We start from the raw sequence: 20000 nt of genomic DNA, 5'->3' as shown, positions 1-20000 counted from the left end.
TTACCTTTTCGAAAATTTCAGCCAGAAAAAAGGCTCCCGAAAATTCTAGGTGACCTTTTTAGGGTAAAAACCCGTTAAAAATGGGCAATTATACCATTTTTTAGATGTTCAAAAATCCTAGGACAGGCAGGCAAGCAAGAAATTTTACAACAAATGTTCCGAAACTTCTAGATCTCAAATGGACTCCCGAACAGATATTTTCCGAAAATTGACGTTGGGTGCCCCTGGTCAATGTCAGTTTGAGGGATGGAAATTAGTGTTGACGGGGACAGACTTGGTTGAGAGGAGTGGTGAGAGCTCAACCAGTCCACCGGCATGACAATCCCAGGCAAGCGTTTACACGAACGCAATTGCACTTGTAACCGCATCGTTTTCGATGCGGAATCTTACGCCTTCTGTTTACACGACTCCGATCGAGACCGTTGGCGAAACCGGGTCGATTTGAAAATGCTGCCAAAAGTGGAGTGTTTTCAAAACGATATGGTTTCATCTCTCGTGTAAACAGCAAAACAGCATCGATTTGAATACGGTTTCTAATTTGGCGCGAGATTTGCATTGTTCGATTCGAAATGGTGAATTTAGGACGTAGTGCAGCGCTCGCTTATACCATCACGACTTTGATTTTCGAGCGAAAAGGATTGTGTGTAAACACTTCCAAACCGCATCGATTTTGACGTGGTTTCGAAGTCATGAAACCGTGTCGATGTGAAACCGCGTTCGTGTAAACGCTGCTCCAGTATACATCGTTTCAATATGGCGCACTCAACTAAGTCTTAGCTCAGTTCTTTTTTGTCTAACGTGATTTTATTTTGCGGGGTTTAATATCTGCGGATTTTGCGAATGGTTCTTGATCCACAAAAACTAAGTTCCAGCAGAAAAAAAAAGCAGCAATATTAAAAACCGCAAAAATTTACTCCCGTTATAATGTAATTTAAAATGGCTTTTAATCCACTTAATTGTGTTATTCATTGGGATAGAGTCAACATTGGCGCAGAGTCAACTCCTGCAACAAACCAACTTCAAAATCGGCTTTTACATGCAGCTTGACTGGAAATGTTTGTTGTAACCGGAAATACCTTCAGGCTCGTTGGAATACTTTCCATGTTGATGTCTTGCTTCTTGAAAAGAAAACCACAAAAATCAGTTCCCAGCGGAAATTTCAGTCAATTCGAGCCGCAAAAATTTCATGCTACACGGACTGCTAAAAAAGGTGACTCTCATTCTCTTCGATGACAGTTTGGGGTGACCCGTGTCTAGTTGAACCTCCAATAACGGCCAACTCTGCACAGCAGCCACTCTTTTCAAGTTGTCCCGACGGACGGTCCGTACATTCACTCTTATTAACTTCTCTACAACGGCCACCTCTCCACAATGACAACGGACAGTGACGCTCGTCCCAACTGCCCAAATAACTTCTCAATATATAACGGCCAGTTGAATCAACGACTTATGAAACTGAGTTAAAAGTCATGAAACTTCATTCAGTCGTGCGGATCGTCGATGATCATTGCTCGGGGAACATTTTAATTCCATTCATTTTTGTTTGTAATTTGGCTTCTCTACAAAGGAAGGTACTTCAAATATAAAATAAGCCCCGTTCACTGTGTTCGGGAGTATCCACACTCAGCAATCAACGTTACGTAAACTGAAGTTTGAGTCGGTGAGAGAAGCAGTAGTAGTCACTGATGACCTTGCTAAGTTTGCCGAGTTTTACGGGAATGAAAAACTTGTCCAACTACAAGTAAAGTGACCACTTTTCCGGTTAACATATGTGTGACATCTCCCTCAAGCAGACAATCCTCGATAGCTTTGTTTTGAATTATTAACAATGAAATACCGCAATTGTAAAGGCGAACGTTGTTTAAAATGATCAACATTTGCCGTGTGAACCTGCAGGGCTGAACCTGACGTTTTGTTATAAATCAGTGTTATTATCGCATTTATAAATGTTGTTGCGGTTTTATGCTGAAATATGCTTCAATACATGTAACGAACATTGTGTCCCTCGATCGTTTTGTTTTCTTTACATTTTGCCTTAAGACACAAAGTTACATTTGATTGCTTTATTTGTATCGTACATTAAGCAACTTCCCAGCTGCACTTATAAATAGCCGATTGGTTTGCCTCCGGCCAGTTGGGATTTCCTTGACACCGCAGTTTCAAGAGAACCGGACGGCCGCCTCACCACCAGCGTGTACAGGTAGCCACCACACGCAAACAGTAAAACGCGGTATTGTTAAGTGCCTCTACGAGCGCGCCAAACGTCTCGTAACAAAACCCTCTGTTATCTCCAAGGAGAAAAAGCACCTTTCTTCTGTACATGTCTCTAATGGTTACCCTCTTTCTTTCTTGCAGAAAATCACCAAGACCAGGAAATCGAGAAGCAGTGCTGAGCCCACGATCGAGTACAAGTCTAGATAGATAGATAGATAGATAGATAGATAGATAGATAGATAGATAGATAGATAGATAGATAGATAGATAGGTAGGTAGGTAGGTAGGTAGGTAGATAGATAGATAGATAGATAGATAGATTCAGTAGATAGATAGATAGATAGATAGATAGATAGATAGATAGATAGATTCAGTAGATAGATAGATAGATAGATAGATAGATAGATAGATAGATAGATAGATAGATAGATAGATAGATAGATAGAACATTTACAAAAATCTTTGCAGCCAAAGGGCAGAATTATGCTAAATTAACAATATGAAATCGAATAATAGTAAGACACTAAATTAAATACACCTAATAAATATATAACTTACAAGTAAAAGAGCAAAAAATATAAATACAAAGATAATGATAATAACTAATACGTAGAAGAGAACAGCTGTATCTTCACAGCATTGGATAAAATGGCCTGCATGGCCTACCAATCCTAAACCATATTAGTTGATCCTATATAAATATATGACTTTATATATATAAATATATAAAATTTAGTATATTTTATAATGCGTAGAACAGCTATAACTTCAAAGCATTGGATAAAATGAAACTGTCCCTAAACCTAATAGTGTTATACTTAATGTGGAACTTGCGCTTTCTCCTAAGATTTACTGAGTTGTTGTTTAGTTCAGGCAAGAGTTCATGTAGTCTGTAGTCGTCTTTTTCTAGGATCCCCTTGAAAAGCTTGCTTGTCAGTTCTTGTCGACGATCTTTTAGTAGTGGAAGCTCGGCCATTACAAGGGCCTGTTGGTATGAGCAGGGAGAGTAGATAATGCGCATTACGCGCTTTTGAATGGCTTCCAGGTCATGCGAAAGGAAAGCAGGCAAACTGTTATGGTATACTGGGCAACTGTACTCCAATATTGGGCGAATGCAAAAATTTGGTTTTATCAGAGGAGTTGATAATGCAAATTGACCACCGTACAGAGATTCTAAAAGCTGACGTTTCGAGGGTTAGCCCTTCGTCAGAGCGGATCGAGGAATTATGGGTTGTGTGCAGTTTTTATAGTGGAGTAGGAGCTACGCTATTGGTGGTAACATGGAAACGTGAAAAATAGGAATGCATTAGTTAAATGAAAAGCGTTCGTTAATACCGTGGGGATTAAGGGTGCCGATTTGAAAGATGAATTTTTGTGCTAGATTCTTGCGGCTTTCCGTCGTACCTTGATGTAGGGAAAGGCCGCAGATAGCCATGTGTTTTTTGGAGTGGTTAGGGAGATTAAAATGACGAGCGACTGGCTTAGATGCATCCTTATCATTCTTCTCAACATCGCGAAGGTGTTCGCGGAATCGGTCGCCTAGTCGTCTACCTGTCTCGCCAATGTATAATTTATTGCATAACGTACAGGTTATGCAATAAATGACATTTGCGGAGGTACATGTCAAACGATCGGTGACCTTAACAGATCGCTTAGATCCCGATATTTATGTTAAGAGTGAAAGGACAAGTTTTGCGTCTTGAGCGCGCGCATTTGAAAGTGCCGGGTTGCTCGTTAGTTTTGAGCGCGCTTCTAACTAAAAAGTTGCCTACGTTTTTGTCGCGTTTGAATGAAATTTGTGGAGGTTGCGAAAAGATTCTGCCAGTCTCGGAATCATTTTGGAGTAATTTAAAGTTATTAAGAATGATACTTTTGACTGCGTGATTATGAGGATGGAAAGTGAGGGTGAATGGAACGTTTGTAGTACTGACTGTCGATCAAATTGTTGGGCATGATGATGGCCCGCTTTGACCACAGAGACGGGATAGCCACGTTTTTCGAAGAACTGGCACATCTCCTCTGATTTGCTGGAAAAATCGGAGTCATCACTATTACTTCCCCACCGACGCAGCACCACAGTTTCTTTAGAAGTACCCCCTTCATTCACTACTGCGGTTTTACCCTTTGTCAAAGGCCTATCCGAACAACTTCGGCTGCTGCCAGGCTCAAAAGCCTATGTAAATGACTACAGATTTGCTTGCAAGCCTGCAGCTATATGAAACTGCAATCATTTAATTCCAAGTCGTAAGAAAAAAACCTAAATAAATGTACTAAAATCGAAAAAGAATATATGCTCAGCGAGTAGATCCATTGGTTTTGATTATTAATTAAACTAAACGAATTTAAAAGTATCTCTTCATCTAATGTAATAACGCTGTTTCGTTAAATGTGTTACAAGTCAGACGGCGCCGTCACTTATCATGGACTGAATGACTGCCTGACCCTAGGCGCAAGTAAAAGGCAACTTGAAAAAGATACCATGATACTAATGAACAATAGAATAATAAACATTCTATCTAGGGCCATTGCTGCTCTCCGCCACTGTTGCATATTTCTTATCTTCGAGCTTTCTGCATCAAAAGAATTGACAAAATGGCTGAAAAGGTCCGGACCTTGATCATCTGAAAGGAAAAACGCACCAGTATTAGACGTCTTAAACACCTGATTGACTGATTGATTTGATTGATTGATTGATTGATTGATTGATTGATTGACTGATTGATTGATTGATTGATTTACTTGATTAATTGAGCGACCCACCCACCCACCGACCAAGCGACTGACTGAATAACGGACGTTGGCTGGTTTCAAATTCAGACAGACCAACGGAGCAACTCATAGTGTGGGAACAGATTTAATGTTTAACGCAACTACAACATCAGACTGCTTCTATAGTTAAATCATACCTGACGTTGAATCTTTTTTATTACTTGTGTCAAAATTAACATCTTTACTTAATCGAGGCGAGATCTCCTTGCACATTTTCTTCGTTTCTTCGTTTCCATTCGAGGAATCCATGAACTCTTCACATGACGATTGAGAGAACCAGGAAGATCCCGCGGTCGTAAGCAGGGTATGCTCTGTTTGTTTCACTACAGATCCGTCACACGTTTTAATGGTCGCCCTTCGTTTCACTGTTCCTGTTTTATGGTGGTAAAAAGTAACCTTTTTACCCTTTTCGCTGACACCTACATGTGTATTGTTCTCGGCCGAGGGCAGTGTAAAATAAACCTTTGTCAAAATGTTAAAATCTTCGTGTGACTTAAAAGAAAAAATACTGGAAATACTGCTCTTGCTGCTGAGATCGCCTGAAGACTTTTCTTCCCAGACAAGGTGCTCCTCTGTATCTTCAGAGTTTCCTGCCGAGATCCAGGGCAAGGTGTCACTTTTCATCACCACCGGTAACGATGGGTCTTGGCTTGTAGTGGCATCTTGTTCGTGGTTATCGCTTGGTTTTATTTCGCTCCTTCCACCTTGATTGCTATTTGCAGACTTGTTTGGATTGAAATCTGCGGGCAATATGAATATGTTGAAAAACTTATAATAACTTAGAAAGACAAAAGTAGCAGTACAGTCTTAGTTAAAAGTCTTGTACCATCCACCATGGACAGAAGTGTGCAGTGGAACGGAAGTTGGACTACAGTGAGAACAACCAAACAAACGAATCGTCTGTCGGTAACCTTATGCATGTTCATTCAAATTGTTAACAGTTTTAACCGAGATGATACAGAGAAACTCAACCTCAACCCTAATAAACAGCAAATGAGTTAAATTAACGACGTCAACAATAAATTATCGCTAGAAAATGGACTGTTATACGCAGTAGTATTTACACATAGAAAAAAATTAAAATTATATTTGAATTTTTCTATTTGCTTTTACATAACTAGATTTGTAGATCTTAGTATCACTAAAGGGGAAACTCAAAACTTAGATAACGATTTCAAGAAGAGAAAGTTATCTTTCGAATTTCAATAGGTTGCATCTATTCGTGGAACTTATATATAACTGTTCCATTGATCGAGAGGCTGATATCTCTTCCATTTCTCGCTTTGAACCCTTAAAATAGCGGCGACTCGCATTTCTTAGAGTCGACGATATGGAGATTTATAACTCCGCCAAAATTCAACATCGGAATTTGACATCCAATTTTCAAATTTGAGTCTTGATTTTCATATTTGACATCGAAGTTTTATATCCAACATCAAGGAGACCTTTGTCGCTTATCATATCCGACGTCATACTTCCTTCTAGTATAAGTAGCATGCTTGTCATCAACGTGAGAGGAGTAAGGGTGGTTTAGCGGTTATCAAGCGCGCCTCCCACCTCTGCGACTCCGGCTCAACACTGGTCTCGTGGTCGTATGTGGGCTGAGTTTCAGTCGATCTCAATCTGACTCCGAGGGTTTTTTTTCCGGGTACTGCTACGGTTTTCCTCCCTCATCAAAATCGACTTTCAGTCAATTACATCCGGCTGTGGGACGGATATCCTCCATAGGGATAACCTCTGGTATCTTTCTTTTTCATTTAATTAAATGAATAAAGATGATATCATTATGAACCTTTTTGGACATTTGAATAGTCTAGAGCTATCCACTCGATTATTTAAGTTGCTACTTGGATAGCCCAACGTAATGCCAAAATTATTATTTAAGATCGTAAAATCATCAATGAAAAGATGTCACAGTACCTGTTTCCAAGGGTTGGACTTTTGATTGACTTCTTTGAGACTTTAAGGTTAAGCGAAGTCTGCACGGACAGCCAAAGGGCAACGGCTTCAACCACCGAATAACAAAATCCTGCAAAGCACAATGTTACATGATTAGCTAAGCACTGGAACTTGAAGAGGTTACTCCCAAAAATGTCTCACTACATATCCACCATATCACCGGCCAGTACGCTGATGATACAGATCTATAGAAAGGAATAATTTGTGAAGTACTGTACTGATGAGGGAATTTATCCATGATTAACGCTTTCCGTTTGACCAAAACATTTCGGAAATTTCAATTAAAACTTAAACAGAAGGTTTTAACTTACTTTCCGTAAAATCAGTTTGGACATCATCAAGCACCTTCAAAGGTTGAAGGCCTAGAATTCCTGTATTATTTAACCAGTTTTCGTTCTCAAGCAATTGTGAGACCCTGTGACTACCTTGTAATTTCGCGCAATTTCGTCTACTTGATCGGTGTATTTGGCAAATACCGTTTTATTATGCAGTTGCCACAAAAAATATGAAATTTCGTAAAAATGGAGTACCCGATATGTCTTTATTTACTCTCGCACAGGATAGAGTAGCTACTGCAAGATTATTTCCTCGAGAATTTATAAGAAGGTAGGAAAGTAAACTGGATTCCTTCCAGTAACGGGCGGGAGAAAACAACGGAAGGCGTAAGGCGAACGGAAAAGGGAAGAATGGGTTTTCAAATAGTGATACAGGTCAAAACCATAATCAGTGCATGTCATAAAGGCTTCAAAAGGGCATATTTAATTTAACTAGCCACCTCTTCTTTTTTAAAACACATTACCCTGAGTGTCTGGGCCACAATTGAATCATGTGTTTGGAGTCCCGACGAATTCATGAAGTACATCGCGTACACCACGCAGGTACAACACATGGCCAACACAAGGATGATTATTGCGCAGGCGTAGAATTTTGTCAGCAGAGGAAAGTAAGTTGATGTGCTTGGCATCTTGGAGTTCACCAAAAGAAGATAAACGGACAGACTTAGAAGGAGGTTTATACCAGCCTCTGAAAGAACAGTTTTAGATAAAGTGATGGAATTAATTCGATACTGCTTTGCTCTATCACAGCGATATTCAATTAGAGTGATGTTGTCCCCGAAAGACATGCAAGAAAATTCATATTGATTGGATTGATAAAAATGGAAATGCCTTGAACCCACCGCAGCACATATTGAAAAAGACGGCAATATCACTCAGAGAAAGACTGGTGTTGGTGACTAACATTTTGACAATCTGGGGGAAAGTCATCTTCGAGGCGTTGGTCACGACTGAACAGTCCATACACTCTCAAGTCCTTTCTCTAATGGACGATCTAACGGCGTCATAGTTGATGGATAAAGTGCATTGTCAATCGGTCAGACTCAAAAGAGAATGCTCTTACCCATTCGTTTTCCCACTTCTGGTGGAATCAGAAAAAGCAATGGTGACAACAGCAAAATGGTAACTGGCGGTGCAATGAAGTTGACAATGTAGAAAAGTGCCTTTCGTCTTATGTGTATGGTGAAAATCAAAACAGAGAAGGGAACATCTTGTATGGTATATATTTCATCCTTTGCCTTGGCAGAGATATCCAGCAAGCTCCACATGTTGTTTTCGATGAAATCTGACAAGTCTATCCCTCCTTCCCATAGTTTTAGCCGAAGCATGGAAAGGTCCATACTCCAGGATCCAAAAGTCAACTCACACATCTGATCGTCAAAGGGAAAGTGAGCAATGTTCATTGCACATGCGCTTTGTATAGTAGTGGGTTGGGTGAAGAAAACAAGTCCATCGCTGTAAATGATGACATTAATATCAAGCCCATCTTCAGAAGAAATTCCGAAGGACCTCACGGTGCCAACTCTGAGAAAAAAAAAAGTTTAGTAATTACAGTTTTGTAAATGTTTCTTAAAACTGCTCATCCGGAAAGATATTAGGGACCTTAAGATCTACGACGGCGACGTCAACGGAAACGCCTCCTTCAAACTAAACTTCGCTTTATCATAAGTCTTACGGGGATATTCCATCTCATTCACGTCGAACAATGTGGGCGAAGTATCTTAATTTTTTTCCTGTGAGCACTGGCCCATCTGACCGGGGATCGCTTGAACGTCACTCTCTTTGCGGTTCAGCGTTCTCGCCCGTGCGCAGCCTGTAGCAAAATGGCAGAGGCGAATGCGCATGAAGAGCGTGTGGAAAAAAGAACGTCAACTTGGCAGTGAAATCACTTAATGACTGAACTTCTTATTGCGAAACTTCAAGAATATAAAAACGAGATGAATTATCAAAATATCGACTTTTTATAAGAATTTTAAAAAATCTAAGACATTTTATAATTTAAAAAAAAAATTTAAAGAAAACGACAAAACTTTTGAAATTACAAGACATGTTTCCACAGAAACTTCTGTCATCTTCAGTTGATTAATGTACAAAGCGTTAAGTTGAATTTATAAGTCGGAAAAAGTGCTAATTATGCCCGTAACAACGGAATGTACATAAAACGTGACAATGTCAGAATTAAAAGGATAGTTTTAGATTTACGTGATGCAGTTGTTGATTAAGAGAAAGTTGTTCTCTTTGAATATGAAAAGCCTCTTTTATCTTGAGTTGAAAAGTCGTAGAGGCGTGATCTAAAATATGGAAACAGTCCCCTGAAGACAGGGCGCGACATTGTTCGGAATTCTGTAGGTGTTGGAAAATGTGAGAGGCCCTATCACTGACTAAGTGCTCACGCACGCGTTTGGAAAAATGCCTTGGTTGTTTCGCCGACATAACAGGCATTACAGCCCGCACATGCAAACTTATAAACCACACGTGAACGAAGCCCGCCAGGGATAGGGTCTTTTACACCAAGCAAGTTGCCTATCTTTAAAGGAGGAAAAAACCAGTTTGATGTCCAAATCATTGCAGTGGCGCTTGATAAAGAGATGGATCGTTTTCTGAGTTACGACAGAAAAATGGCCTATGTAAGGTAGCTTAAAATAAAAACAGGGCATGATGCCCACTTGGAAATTACGTAAGAGACGATAACAGGATTGAGGGAATTAAAGTTCTAAACAAGGCAGAATTTCAATTAACACAATACTCTGTCTGAGAGACACAACTCTCATTATGGCCGCTCACACTCTTTTTCTACAGCTTTATAACGTTTGCTTTAATACCTGGACGTCAATCCTATTACGAAAAAAAATGGCGCACCATGGATAGGGCCATATAAATGCGTAGACGACGTTACTCCTTCCTTCATAAAGTGAAGGTCAGCTTTTCTCGGAAAAGTATCAACTTATATTTTTTGGTTGGCGAGAACCCTGCATGGCATGATTCTCATATGGAAAGCTGCAATCTTAATTGAAGTTCACTTTCTTTTCATCTGCAGCTTCGTCGTCACAAAAGTAAATAAATGATCAAAACCGGTATGTCTTATACGTGTGAACTGGGCCAAAAGGATCGAGGTAACAAGCAAAATGACACTTTTTTGTCTTATAAGCTTTACTCACGCTGAATAAAGTACCACATCTGGTGTCCATATGTCGTCAAAATTAACAGTCAGCGAGGTTATGTTAAACTGAGATGTATTCCACTTGAGTCTGTAGTCGGTCCAGAACTGAAAAAATAATAATTTTGAATACTCAGCTAGAACCTCTCCTTTAGGACACCTCTATTCAGGAGATACCTCAATTCAGGGGACACAGCATTTGGTGCAGGAAAAATGTTTATACTAATATTTGACTCTAACCCAACCTCTAATTAATTAGCGGAAACCTGCCCTGGTCCCGAGGAGGTTCCACTGGTAAAAACAATCCCCTGTGATAGGCTATTAGCATTGGTTTACATTGTCTAGCTGTTTTATCAAGATAAATGAAAGCAGAGAAATCGATACTAGTGATAATCTAAAAACAAGGAAGGAACAAGGAATTAGACGTTCAGTTCTAATGGCGATAGCAGGGATACTGGATCATTCAATAAGAGGTCCAAGGAGAAAATTGCTCTGTAAGGCATTATACCTACCATTCGAAACCAGACTCTTAAGCCAATTTTTTCCTTCTTTGAATCCTGCAGTTAAGAACACATCGAAAATGCGTTAGCGTGGGAAGGGATACTAATTGCCTCTCTACAGAAAACAGCAAAATATCTTTTATCGGCAATCTTTCGAGGGTTAGTACAGTCGTAGGAAAGTTTTAAACCAAAGCAAACATTCCAGCTCTGGTTACACGAGGCAACTTTTTAAGCATACGTGGATCAATTCTACCCAAGGAAAAACCGCCCACGACGATTCTGAAAATACACGAAAAATCGTGCTATCGTGATAGAAAGAGGAAATGAGATACCGATATTTGTGTAGGATCATCTGAAAAGCGTAATCATTTTTCGGGGTCCTTCAATATGAACCATTAATATGCCGAATCAATGAATCATTCAGAAAGCTTACCCCCTTGGTGCGTGAAAAGTTGTTCACAGTCCACCATTCCACCATGATGGTGAACATCGGTCAATGCACAGTATCTATAATATATTTTCCATAAAAAGTCACAAACTTCCCCTTTAAAAAGAAAAACCCTGTGTAAACTTTCCATACAAAAGATATCCGACGAGATTTCCCGAGTTCTTGGGCATGGATATTAGGCACAGTCGCTTTGGAGGACTCGCGCACCCTTTGCTTTCTCTTTCTTTATCAAAGGTTTCTCTTCAGTCTGCCACAAGTATCTATCTAGCTATCTGATGTGAGGTTTGAAACAATTTATGTTACATAACATACCACACTATCCAGGATAGAAACAACCAGGTTGACTGAAATGTTGGCCGTTAATGAAGGTCGTGTAATCTTGCTGTAATTTGTGAAGAGTGAATCCAATAGCTGCCATTCGGCTACCTTAACCTGGCTAGGAGCGCCTGCAGAAGGAATAAATCAGAATGCGTCTACGGATCCTGAGAGATCTTTGGCGTAAAAGAAGAAAGAAGAAGAAGAATATAACCTAACCCAGAGTGGAACATAAGAACAAGGAATTATATAACACACACTATGCGACATAAATATAATAGTAGTAGTAAATAACAAGAAGTCGAGCTGAAGGAGCTGGTCGGAAGTAAGAGTAAGAAGTTCTTTATAACATGCACAAGGCTGTACTCTCGGGAACACTAAAAATCTCTCGGACGTTTAAAGTCGCAACATAAACAATTAAATACCACATTCGAATTTATTATCTCTCTTTCTTCAACATCTTTTGGACTTTTAAAGTTATGATGTAACCGTCAAAGGATTTCTAAAGCCGAATAAGTAATATATTTAAGAGAATTTTAAAAACTTTATGAGTATCGTTTTCAGGAGGCAATGTGGCCCAGTGGTTAGGGCGCTTGCCTTGAGATCCGGAGATCCCGGGTTTAAGACCCGCTCTGACCACTCGTTGAATTTGATCCTGGTAGTCCCTGGTTCAACTTCCCAGCTGCACTTGTAAATAGCCAACTGGTTTACCTCCGGCCAGTTGGGATTCTTAACAGTTGTAGTTGTTGTGTTCTGTTGTTTCGTTGATTCATTGGCCCTGAAAAGCCCTGTGGGGAGCGGTCAATTAAGTATGTATTGTATTGTATAGATGTCTTAAAGAGTTTTTTTTTTTTAAGCTAATCAGTCTTTATACATATTCTTAACTTTTCAATTTAGATTTTTTGCATGAAGATTTCACTATAGTTAACGGGCTATGTTCTCGCGCCTGGTCATACCATTTTAACTGTATATTGCAAGCAAAAGTTTTAACTGCTGCAATAATAATAATAAGAAGAAGAAGAAGAAGAATTATTATTATTATTATTATTATTATTATTATTATTACTATTATTATCATTATTAAAGTAATAACAAGAAGAAGAAGAAGGATTTGACGAAGAAGAAATAGTAATATTCATTTACATAGCGCCACAATGCTCCCTACAGTCCGAGTTCGAATTCCTTGGTGCCCTCTAGACTCGATAACATGGTCATCATCTTCGCTTCAAACATAATGGAGGGGTGGTTTTGTACGATCATTAGAATTAAAAACTAAGAGTTTAGTCTCTTTAAGTTACCGGTGCCATCTATTCACCACACAAGGCTCAACTGCCTCGTTGAACTGGCTAAATGATTGGCGCACTAATTGGACGTAACAGACAGAATGATACATCTTTGTATCATCTGCATAAAGATGAAACGGTGTATTGCTTCTTTGCTATATCACCCATGCAGTGAGCTTGTTAAAAGGGATACGGCCAGTGGCCCAAAACACTAAGAGCCCTGTAATCAGACTGAAGATCGCCGTTTTCGATAACGGATGCAAACTGCATGTTTACGAGAATGAGAATTTGAATTAGAATGTGAATGAACCCTGGCAATTCAGAGTAGTGTCTCTAATAAAAAAAAACGATTCGCTGGCCTAAATAACTCACAGAGTCAAATGCGGCCGACAAATCAAGCCACTCTGGAATCAATAATCAACTTGTCGTTATCAACAACTTTTATAAACATTAGTCATTTTGAACCTTAAGTAACGCAGGTCTGAAACATGAACCGCTGTTAAACCTAACTGATATTTGAATTTATAAAAAACAAGGACTCCTAACCTCGAAATTGAACATGCTTTCAGTGGCATAAATCAGCACGTTTTTACACCCTATAGGTGGCTCTGACCATTTTCACCAAGACAAAGAGTCGTGGAAGGATGGAACTGAGTCATTCATTCCTGAATTAACTAATGACGAACAACCTTCAGATCCTCAATTACTCTGACTATTCATTGCTAAGAAGCAAAATGTTTTCAGCCTAAAAACTCATTCAAAATTACAGCTATACCTTTACCAGAATACTGTGAAAATGAGAGACCAGTGCATATTCCGAATACGATTACCGAATTTGCCAACATCTTCTAACCATTTATCTCCAAGTATTACTGATCATCACGACTGAAAAAGGTTCTTTAAAATATTCCTCATCTTGAAGCACCTGTTGTCAACAACGACGTCGTGACGAATAAACAGGTGCCTCATTGAGAATATTCTCTCTTAAGTAAACGACTGATCCGCCAATAGAACGAGCTAGGGAATTTTGCCGTATGGTTACGTGAACTAGCCAATCAAAACTGTTATTACACAGTTTCAAGACCTTATTATTATTATTATTATTATTATTATTATTATTATTATTATTATTATTATTATTATTATTATTATTATAACACTATATAATCAAAAAAATGATAAGTCTCGCCATTAGAGCAACATATTTTATATTCTGTCGTAGAAATAAGACTTGGGATAGCCCAGACTTAACAAAACTGTAATATATATATATATATTTTTTTTTTTTTTATTCATTTGTAAATACAGTATACAAGTATATCACTCAATTTCAAGCAGCCAGTTGTTAATTGCCTATACGTAGAGAGATTTACAACTGTATTCGAAGACAAATAAAGTTTCCATTATTATTATTATTATTATTATTATTATTATAAGTTAAGGCACAAACCACTGTATGCTCACTAGTTACTTTCTACCCTCCTGTGTGTTACGATTGCCAAAATGAGTGTCTTATGACCCAATCGGCTAACTAGGCAATGTTGTACCCAATTCAAATCCTTTGGGAATTAAACGTTTTGTTCCAAGTATTTCGATATCATTTAAATGCGAATGCTACATTACAATTATAACACAAATACAACACACAAAGAATCTTATAACCCCTGGAGATTTGAATTATAAGAACAACATTGCATTAGCCGATTAGGTCTGTGAAAGGGCTTGTTGCGCGTTTGCTGTGTAAAGCGTCACATCATGGTTGCTAATATATTGTGCAGAAAGCTTACGAAACAGAAAACAGCTCAATACACTGAGGCCCGCGGGTAAGGCCAGATAAGAAACACGGCAGAGGCAATGAAGCATCATCATGATGCTGTCACTGCATGACGTCAATCTCATATACTCACAACCATCTAGATTTAAACACATGTTTGACAACTTAACATCACAAACTTAGTTCTCTTTTAGAATTAACCTTACGTTCAATCGATGAAACACAGAGATCGCAAGAATGTGTTCATTCAATATTTCACAGTTGCCTAAGACTTTTTTCACCGAACAACAGACGAACAATTTTAATATGTTCGAGGGGTGGTCGATAATCTCAGGATCAAAGAATGTTTCCACCAGGAGTACCAAACTTGAACGCTGATTGCGTTCAGTCTTGCATTGTATTTCTTGTTTTGCTAAAACTTTCCGCTTCACATATCAGACTAATCGTATTGTTACATCAAGTTTTATATACACAAAATCGCATGATAAGTTTGATTGCATATTTGTTTTCAGTCCCATAATCACAACAGAGCCATTAACTTAAAATAACTTACATGCTTAGTTCATAAAAAGTGTTACTGAAATACTGTTCAAGAGACGGCCAGTAAAGGAAACAGGAGATGTTTAGAATGTGGTAGGTTATGATAATAACAATGCCATGTTTTTGAGCGGCAAGGCGGGATATTTTCAGAGACACGAATTTTCGCCGAAGCGATTAATTAATGCCACAACACTTAATGACAGATTAATTCAGTAGTGAAACAAATTGTATTCAGCAGAAGAAGACAAGACGCTGCGATGGGTGAATAATTTTCAATTGGCGATATAACTTCCTTCAGTTTCCAATACAGCGAGTTTCAGTGAGATTTTTCTTCAATTGTTTTTGAGTATAGACCAACCAGCTACTTCTGCCACCGCTTGTTCAGATAATCCATATGCTTCAATTACACGGACAAGAGCTCAAACCACAGAAAAGGCGACAACTCTCGGAACCTAATCTGTTTTATGGCATCAAAGAACGCCGTTCTTTATATGGATCTGTGCACCGTCGTAAAAGCCATCCAAGGAACGGAATTACAGCCAATATCAGCGGAAAGAAATACTTCATCTCAACGGAATTACTTTCCCGCTATCCGGAAAGCCTTTTGTCGCATAAGCACAAGCGGAAGTATTTCTACGACTGCATACGCAATGAATATTTCTTTGATCGAAACCGCACTGCTTTCGAGACCATCTTCACGTTTTACGTGTCAAAAGGAAGGCTTGTCTCTCCTAAGGATGAAGAGTTCCCTGGACAACTACTTGCAGACGAGTTGCATTTTTTTGGACTTTACCAATATTTGGAAGAATATGACAAAATGAACAATGTTGCAATTCCGAGCGCTATTAAAAAGAAGAGGGACACTTCCAAAAGGAGATGCCAAAGGGAAGTTTGGAAAATCTGCGAGATTCCTTATTCAAGTACAATTGCTTTGTTCTATAACTTGATGTCCTTGTCTATTATCATCACATCTGCTGTTATCCTTTGTGTTGATACGCTACCTGAAGCAGGGAGACCAGAGAGGCTGACGCTCGTATGGTATTTGAAACCCTCAGAGCCTGCGAAGAACAATTCGAGCGACATCACAAACAAAAAAGAAGAACGTTTAAGAATTGTGACATTATTAGAAGCCTTTTGTATTGCATGGTTCTCTTTTGAACTATTTGCACGGTTTTTGGTGTCTCCGCTAAAGAAGAATTTTTTTCTCAGACCTTTAAACGTAATCGATTTGCTAGCGATCACGCCGTATTATATTTCCCTTATTATTTCCACCAGGAAGTTTGGAGCTTCGTTGTATATCGTACGAGTTCTTCGCCTTTCCAAGATTTTCAGAGTTATGAAGAAGTCGCGTTATGTTTCAATAGTGAAAGTCCTAGGAAAAACTATAAAAGCTTGCTTGAAAGATCTTTGGACGATGAACTTTCTCATACTGATTGCAACAGTTGTATTCGGGAGTGCAGCATATTACCTTGAGCAGTGGGACGAAGATACGACGTTTGCAAGTATACCTATCTCTTGCTGGTGGGCGCTGGTAACTATCACGACACTCGGATATGGAGATATGGCACCGACAACATTAGGTAAAGGTGGTATTTGATTACCCTTTTATTCAGTCCATCTTATTGTCATTCCCAGGGCTACCTGAATTAGGTCGAAGTACATGTACGTACCTAGCTGGTCCTCTCGTGGTTTCCTTAAGAATTAGGCGTATAATACGTGCTCATATATCATATACCCCGTGCTGCCACGGTACCTTGCATTTGCCAATTGGTACCTTGCTCTGTTGTGCTTATCTTCTTGTATACTTCTTATATCGTTTAGACTCATTAATCCTGGAGAAAGAACCGTTTGACATTATATTAATCTCATTACCGCAGGATGCGCGGGCCTGGCTTCTTAGCTTGTCAGCACCGGCAAGCATGAAGCTCAGTTCGGTGAGACCCATTGCGCATGATTCATATAACCGTTGTTTGTGGTTTTCAGGTGGGAAGATCACTGGTGGAATTTGTTCAGTGTCAGGAGTGTTGCTCATCACACCTTTCCTACCTATCATCTTTAACAAATTTAATCGGTTTCAACAGCTCGAAAACGAAGTCAGAGAATATAAGGATAGCGAGCTGCAACTGCGCAGCAAGCGAGTTTACACTCAATATGAGATCAACAAGAATTTAATTCAGGACAAGAAAAGGCGGTTTACGATGTAAAAAAGAATGATGCTGTAAAAGAAAGGTATTTGAAAACGTAAGACAAGTAGGGTCGTACTTTCTGTCAGTTGAGCGGTATGTTTTGCCATTAACTAAATAAAGAGGAAGAATGTCCATAAAAATCGTTGAAGTTAAAAAAAAAAAAATTTATACAAGGCTAAATTTTTTTTAAAGTAAAACACTGCACGTTTTCGACATTAATGGGAAACTCCTCTCTTTTAACAAAGGTCACTTGCAATGTTCCAGTTGCACTTATTAGAAGATCTGTTACAAAAAATTGCATTACCTCGTGAAATATATATTTTTTTTAGCGTCTTCCAAAGATCGCCCTAACCCAAACCCTAACCTCAATGCTTCCAGGTGCCGCCATCTTGATGTCGCGCAATGCAAGTTGGGTACTGATGACGTTCCGTCGTTGCTTTGCTGTCCGGGAACTTTTAGTCAAAATCTGGTTTGTCGTAGAAAGCAAGCAAAAAACAGAAAAGATACTATTATACGTGTCCATGTTTTTCCGAAAGACGATAGACGTGCGTCGATTCAAGCTATCTGAAGGACGATTCTTCCAAAAAATTCCACCTCAGCCGGCATAACAGGGCATCGATCACCAAGGCCGAAAGGCGATCGCGAGTGCCTAAATTTGCAAGCAAAGAATTGCTTTCTTCTTCATCTTCTTCTTCTTCTTCTTCTTCTTCTTCGCCTTGATGAGTATTCTGGTTCCAACTGATCCCTGAAGGAAGAATTGGAGCAATTGCAGAATACCCCGCACCTCTAGCTACACGGTGCAGCCGACAACATGTCTACGCTGCTTCTCGAGTTCTTACTCATAATTACTTAAGAATAAAGTATAATTTTCGCCTCCTTTATTGGACTTTGGATTTTTTTTTTCGGGTCCTGCGATGCCTGCGCATGTGTAAGATTTCTCTTTTTCGTAGAAGGCATTTCAAGTGGGATTCGAACTGGGTAACTCTTTCTTCAGAGGCAATCGCAATGACCAGTAAACCACGGAAGACCAGGAGACTGATAATTGGGGATATATGTATCAAAGAATTGTGTGCGTGACTGGAAACAAGTTTTTGTGTTTTCGTTGCACGCAATGCAATATCCGGTTATCGTATGACTCTGTAACAGATACCGTAATTTTATAATTCTCCCAGTATTGTTAAGACTAGACCCTCCGTGAGGGTACACTGGGTTGCCTGTGGTACGTGCAGCGTTCCAGGCAAATTTTTTCGAGTTGGGGAGTCATTAAAACCATTTATTATATGGCTTGTGTTTGTAGCCGATATAACGAGCACTCTGATTCGCTAATTGTGACTGAATTGTAGGGCATTATTCTCCTGTAATGCCCACGGACCGATTACGGGCTTGCAAAAACAAAGCAAAAGGTAATTAAAAAACCATATAATAAACTACTTTCCAACAGCATATAACTTATTTACTGACAACTGAAACATTTTATAAAAGCGAAAGTTGAACGAAAGAATTTAAGAAAAATAACAGTAAAATATGTTTTCCAGGCAAAATTTGGTCATTTTAGCGTTCATTACGAATTTTTGGATGCAAAACTAACATTTTCTGCAATTTATCTGCTTTCTTGGACATAAATTCGACCGAAAACTGATGAGGCACAAATATTTTTACATTTTTAGGAATAATCGGATTAGCGATCAATGCGTAATGTGATAATGCGATAAAGTGTCAAATTTGCGACCCGTTGCTAACGGCAACGGAAGCGATCGCATTACGAATAATTAACCTCTGTTTGCCAAAAACCACTCAAATAACCGATTTTTCGACGGAAAATTGATCCCAGAGGATAAAACTATTTACTGGACATATAATAAAGGTAAATATGTTCGAGCGAAAGCGAAAAAGCGAATATTTTGAGGGAAAACACAATTATGTGAGATCAAAGGAACATGTGATGAAGACACGCAATTGCATCGCTTCGAAAATAATCTTACCTTTTCAGCGATTTTAACGCTTGAGATTCCACCCAATCCACCTGGTCTAGTCTTTGAATTCACTATTATCGCTGCCCTACGAATCTTCAGTGTTCTACATAACAGCACACTTGGTAAAAGACGGCTCGACGGGAGACAGATTGTTGTCGAAGTCCATTACTCGTCGCTTTTAAGATTCCACCGCCTGTCTTGTTCAGTATCCAATTGACTTGCCATTATTAAGCTTCATAGGGGTAAATTTTGTTCAAAGATCCACTAAAACGCCATTCGCGTTACATGACTTTCGACGCCATTGCCGGTTTAATCGTTCTACTGTGTCCACCAGAGAAATCTACGCATTTCCCACTACCCTCTCGATCCTAAGAAAATACGCGCAGAAGGCTCTATGCACAAAGACACCACTTAGCAGGGGAGTGACAGGCAAGACTTTTACCGACACGGAAAAAAAGAAAAAAAAAAGAAAAACACCCAACAAATGCCACCCTTTTTCCGACTGGGATTGCCATACTGTCAACCCAGTAAAAAAGTATTAAATATT

General features: G+C 39.1%; 2 protein-coding genes across 5 annotated transcripts; one reads left to right on the top strand and one right to left on the bottom strand.

Annotated features, from left to right (window-relative positions):
* Positions 1-4406: 4406 nt before the first annotated feature.
* LOC138000027 (acetylcholine receptor subunit alpha-type acr-16-like) lies at positions 4407-13942 on the bottom strand. Of its 4 annotated transcripts, XM_068846146.1 has the most exons (10): positions 13756-13829; positions 13527-13669; positions 11695-11828; positions 10947-10991; positions 10436-10542; positions 8341-8801; positions 7742-7965; positions 6904-7012; positions 5121-5723; positions 4407-4835 (listed from the first exon to the last, which is right to left on the bottom strand). In XM_068846146.1, exons 4-10 carry the CDS (start codon positions 10947-10949, stop codon positions 4633-4635), a joined length of 1710 nt encoding a protein of 569 aa, XP_068702247.1. In that variant the 5' UTR covers positions 10950-10991; positions 11695-11828; positions 13527-13669; positions 13756-13829; the 3' UTR covers positions 4407-4632. The 4 variants fall into 4 exon arrangements, with proteins under 4 accessions (XP_068702247.1, XP_068702245.1, XP_068702246.1 ...); XM_068846144.1 differs by lacking the exon at positions 13527-13669 and having other exon boundaries at positions 13756-13942; XM_068846145.1 differs by lacking the exon at positions 13527-13669 and having other exon boundaries at positions 13762-13886.
* Positions 13943-14769: 827 nt separating this feature from the next.
* On the top strand, positions 14770-18756 carry LOC138000032 (potassium voltage-gated channel subfamily A member 10-like). The gene is made up of 3 exons (XM_068846158.1): positions 14770-16874; positions 17278-17523; positions 17859-18756. Exons 1-2 carry the CDS (start codon positions 15689-15691, stop codon positions 17496-17498), a joined length of 1407 nt encoding a protein of 468 aa, XP_068702259.1. The 5' UTR covers positions 14770-15688; the 3' UTR covers positions 17499-17523; positions 17859-18756.
* The last annotated feature ends 1244 nt before the right edge of the window (positions 18757-20000 follow it).

This window comes from Montipora foliosa, chromosome 4 (genome assembly GCF_036669935.1).
Source record: "Montipora foliosa isolate CH-2021 chromosome 4, ASM3666993v2, whole genome shotgun sequence".
NCBI lineage: Eukaryota > Metazoa > Cnidaria > Anthozoa > Scleractinia > Acroporidae > Montipora > Montipora foliosa.
This window is presented reverse-complemented; position numbering and strand designations above follow the sequence as displayed.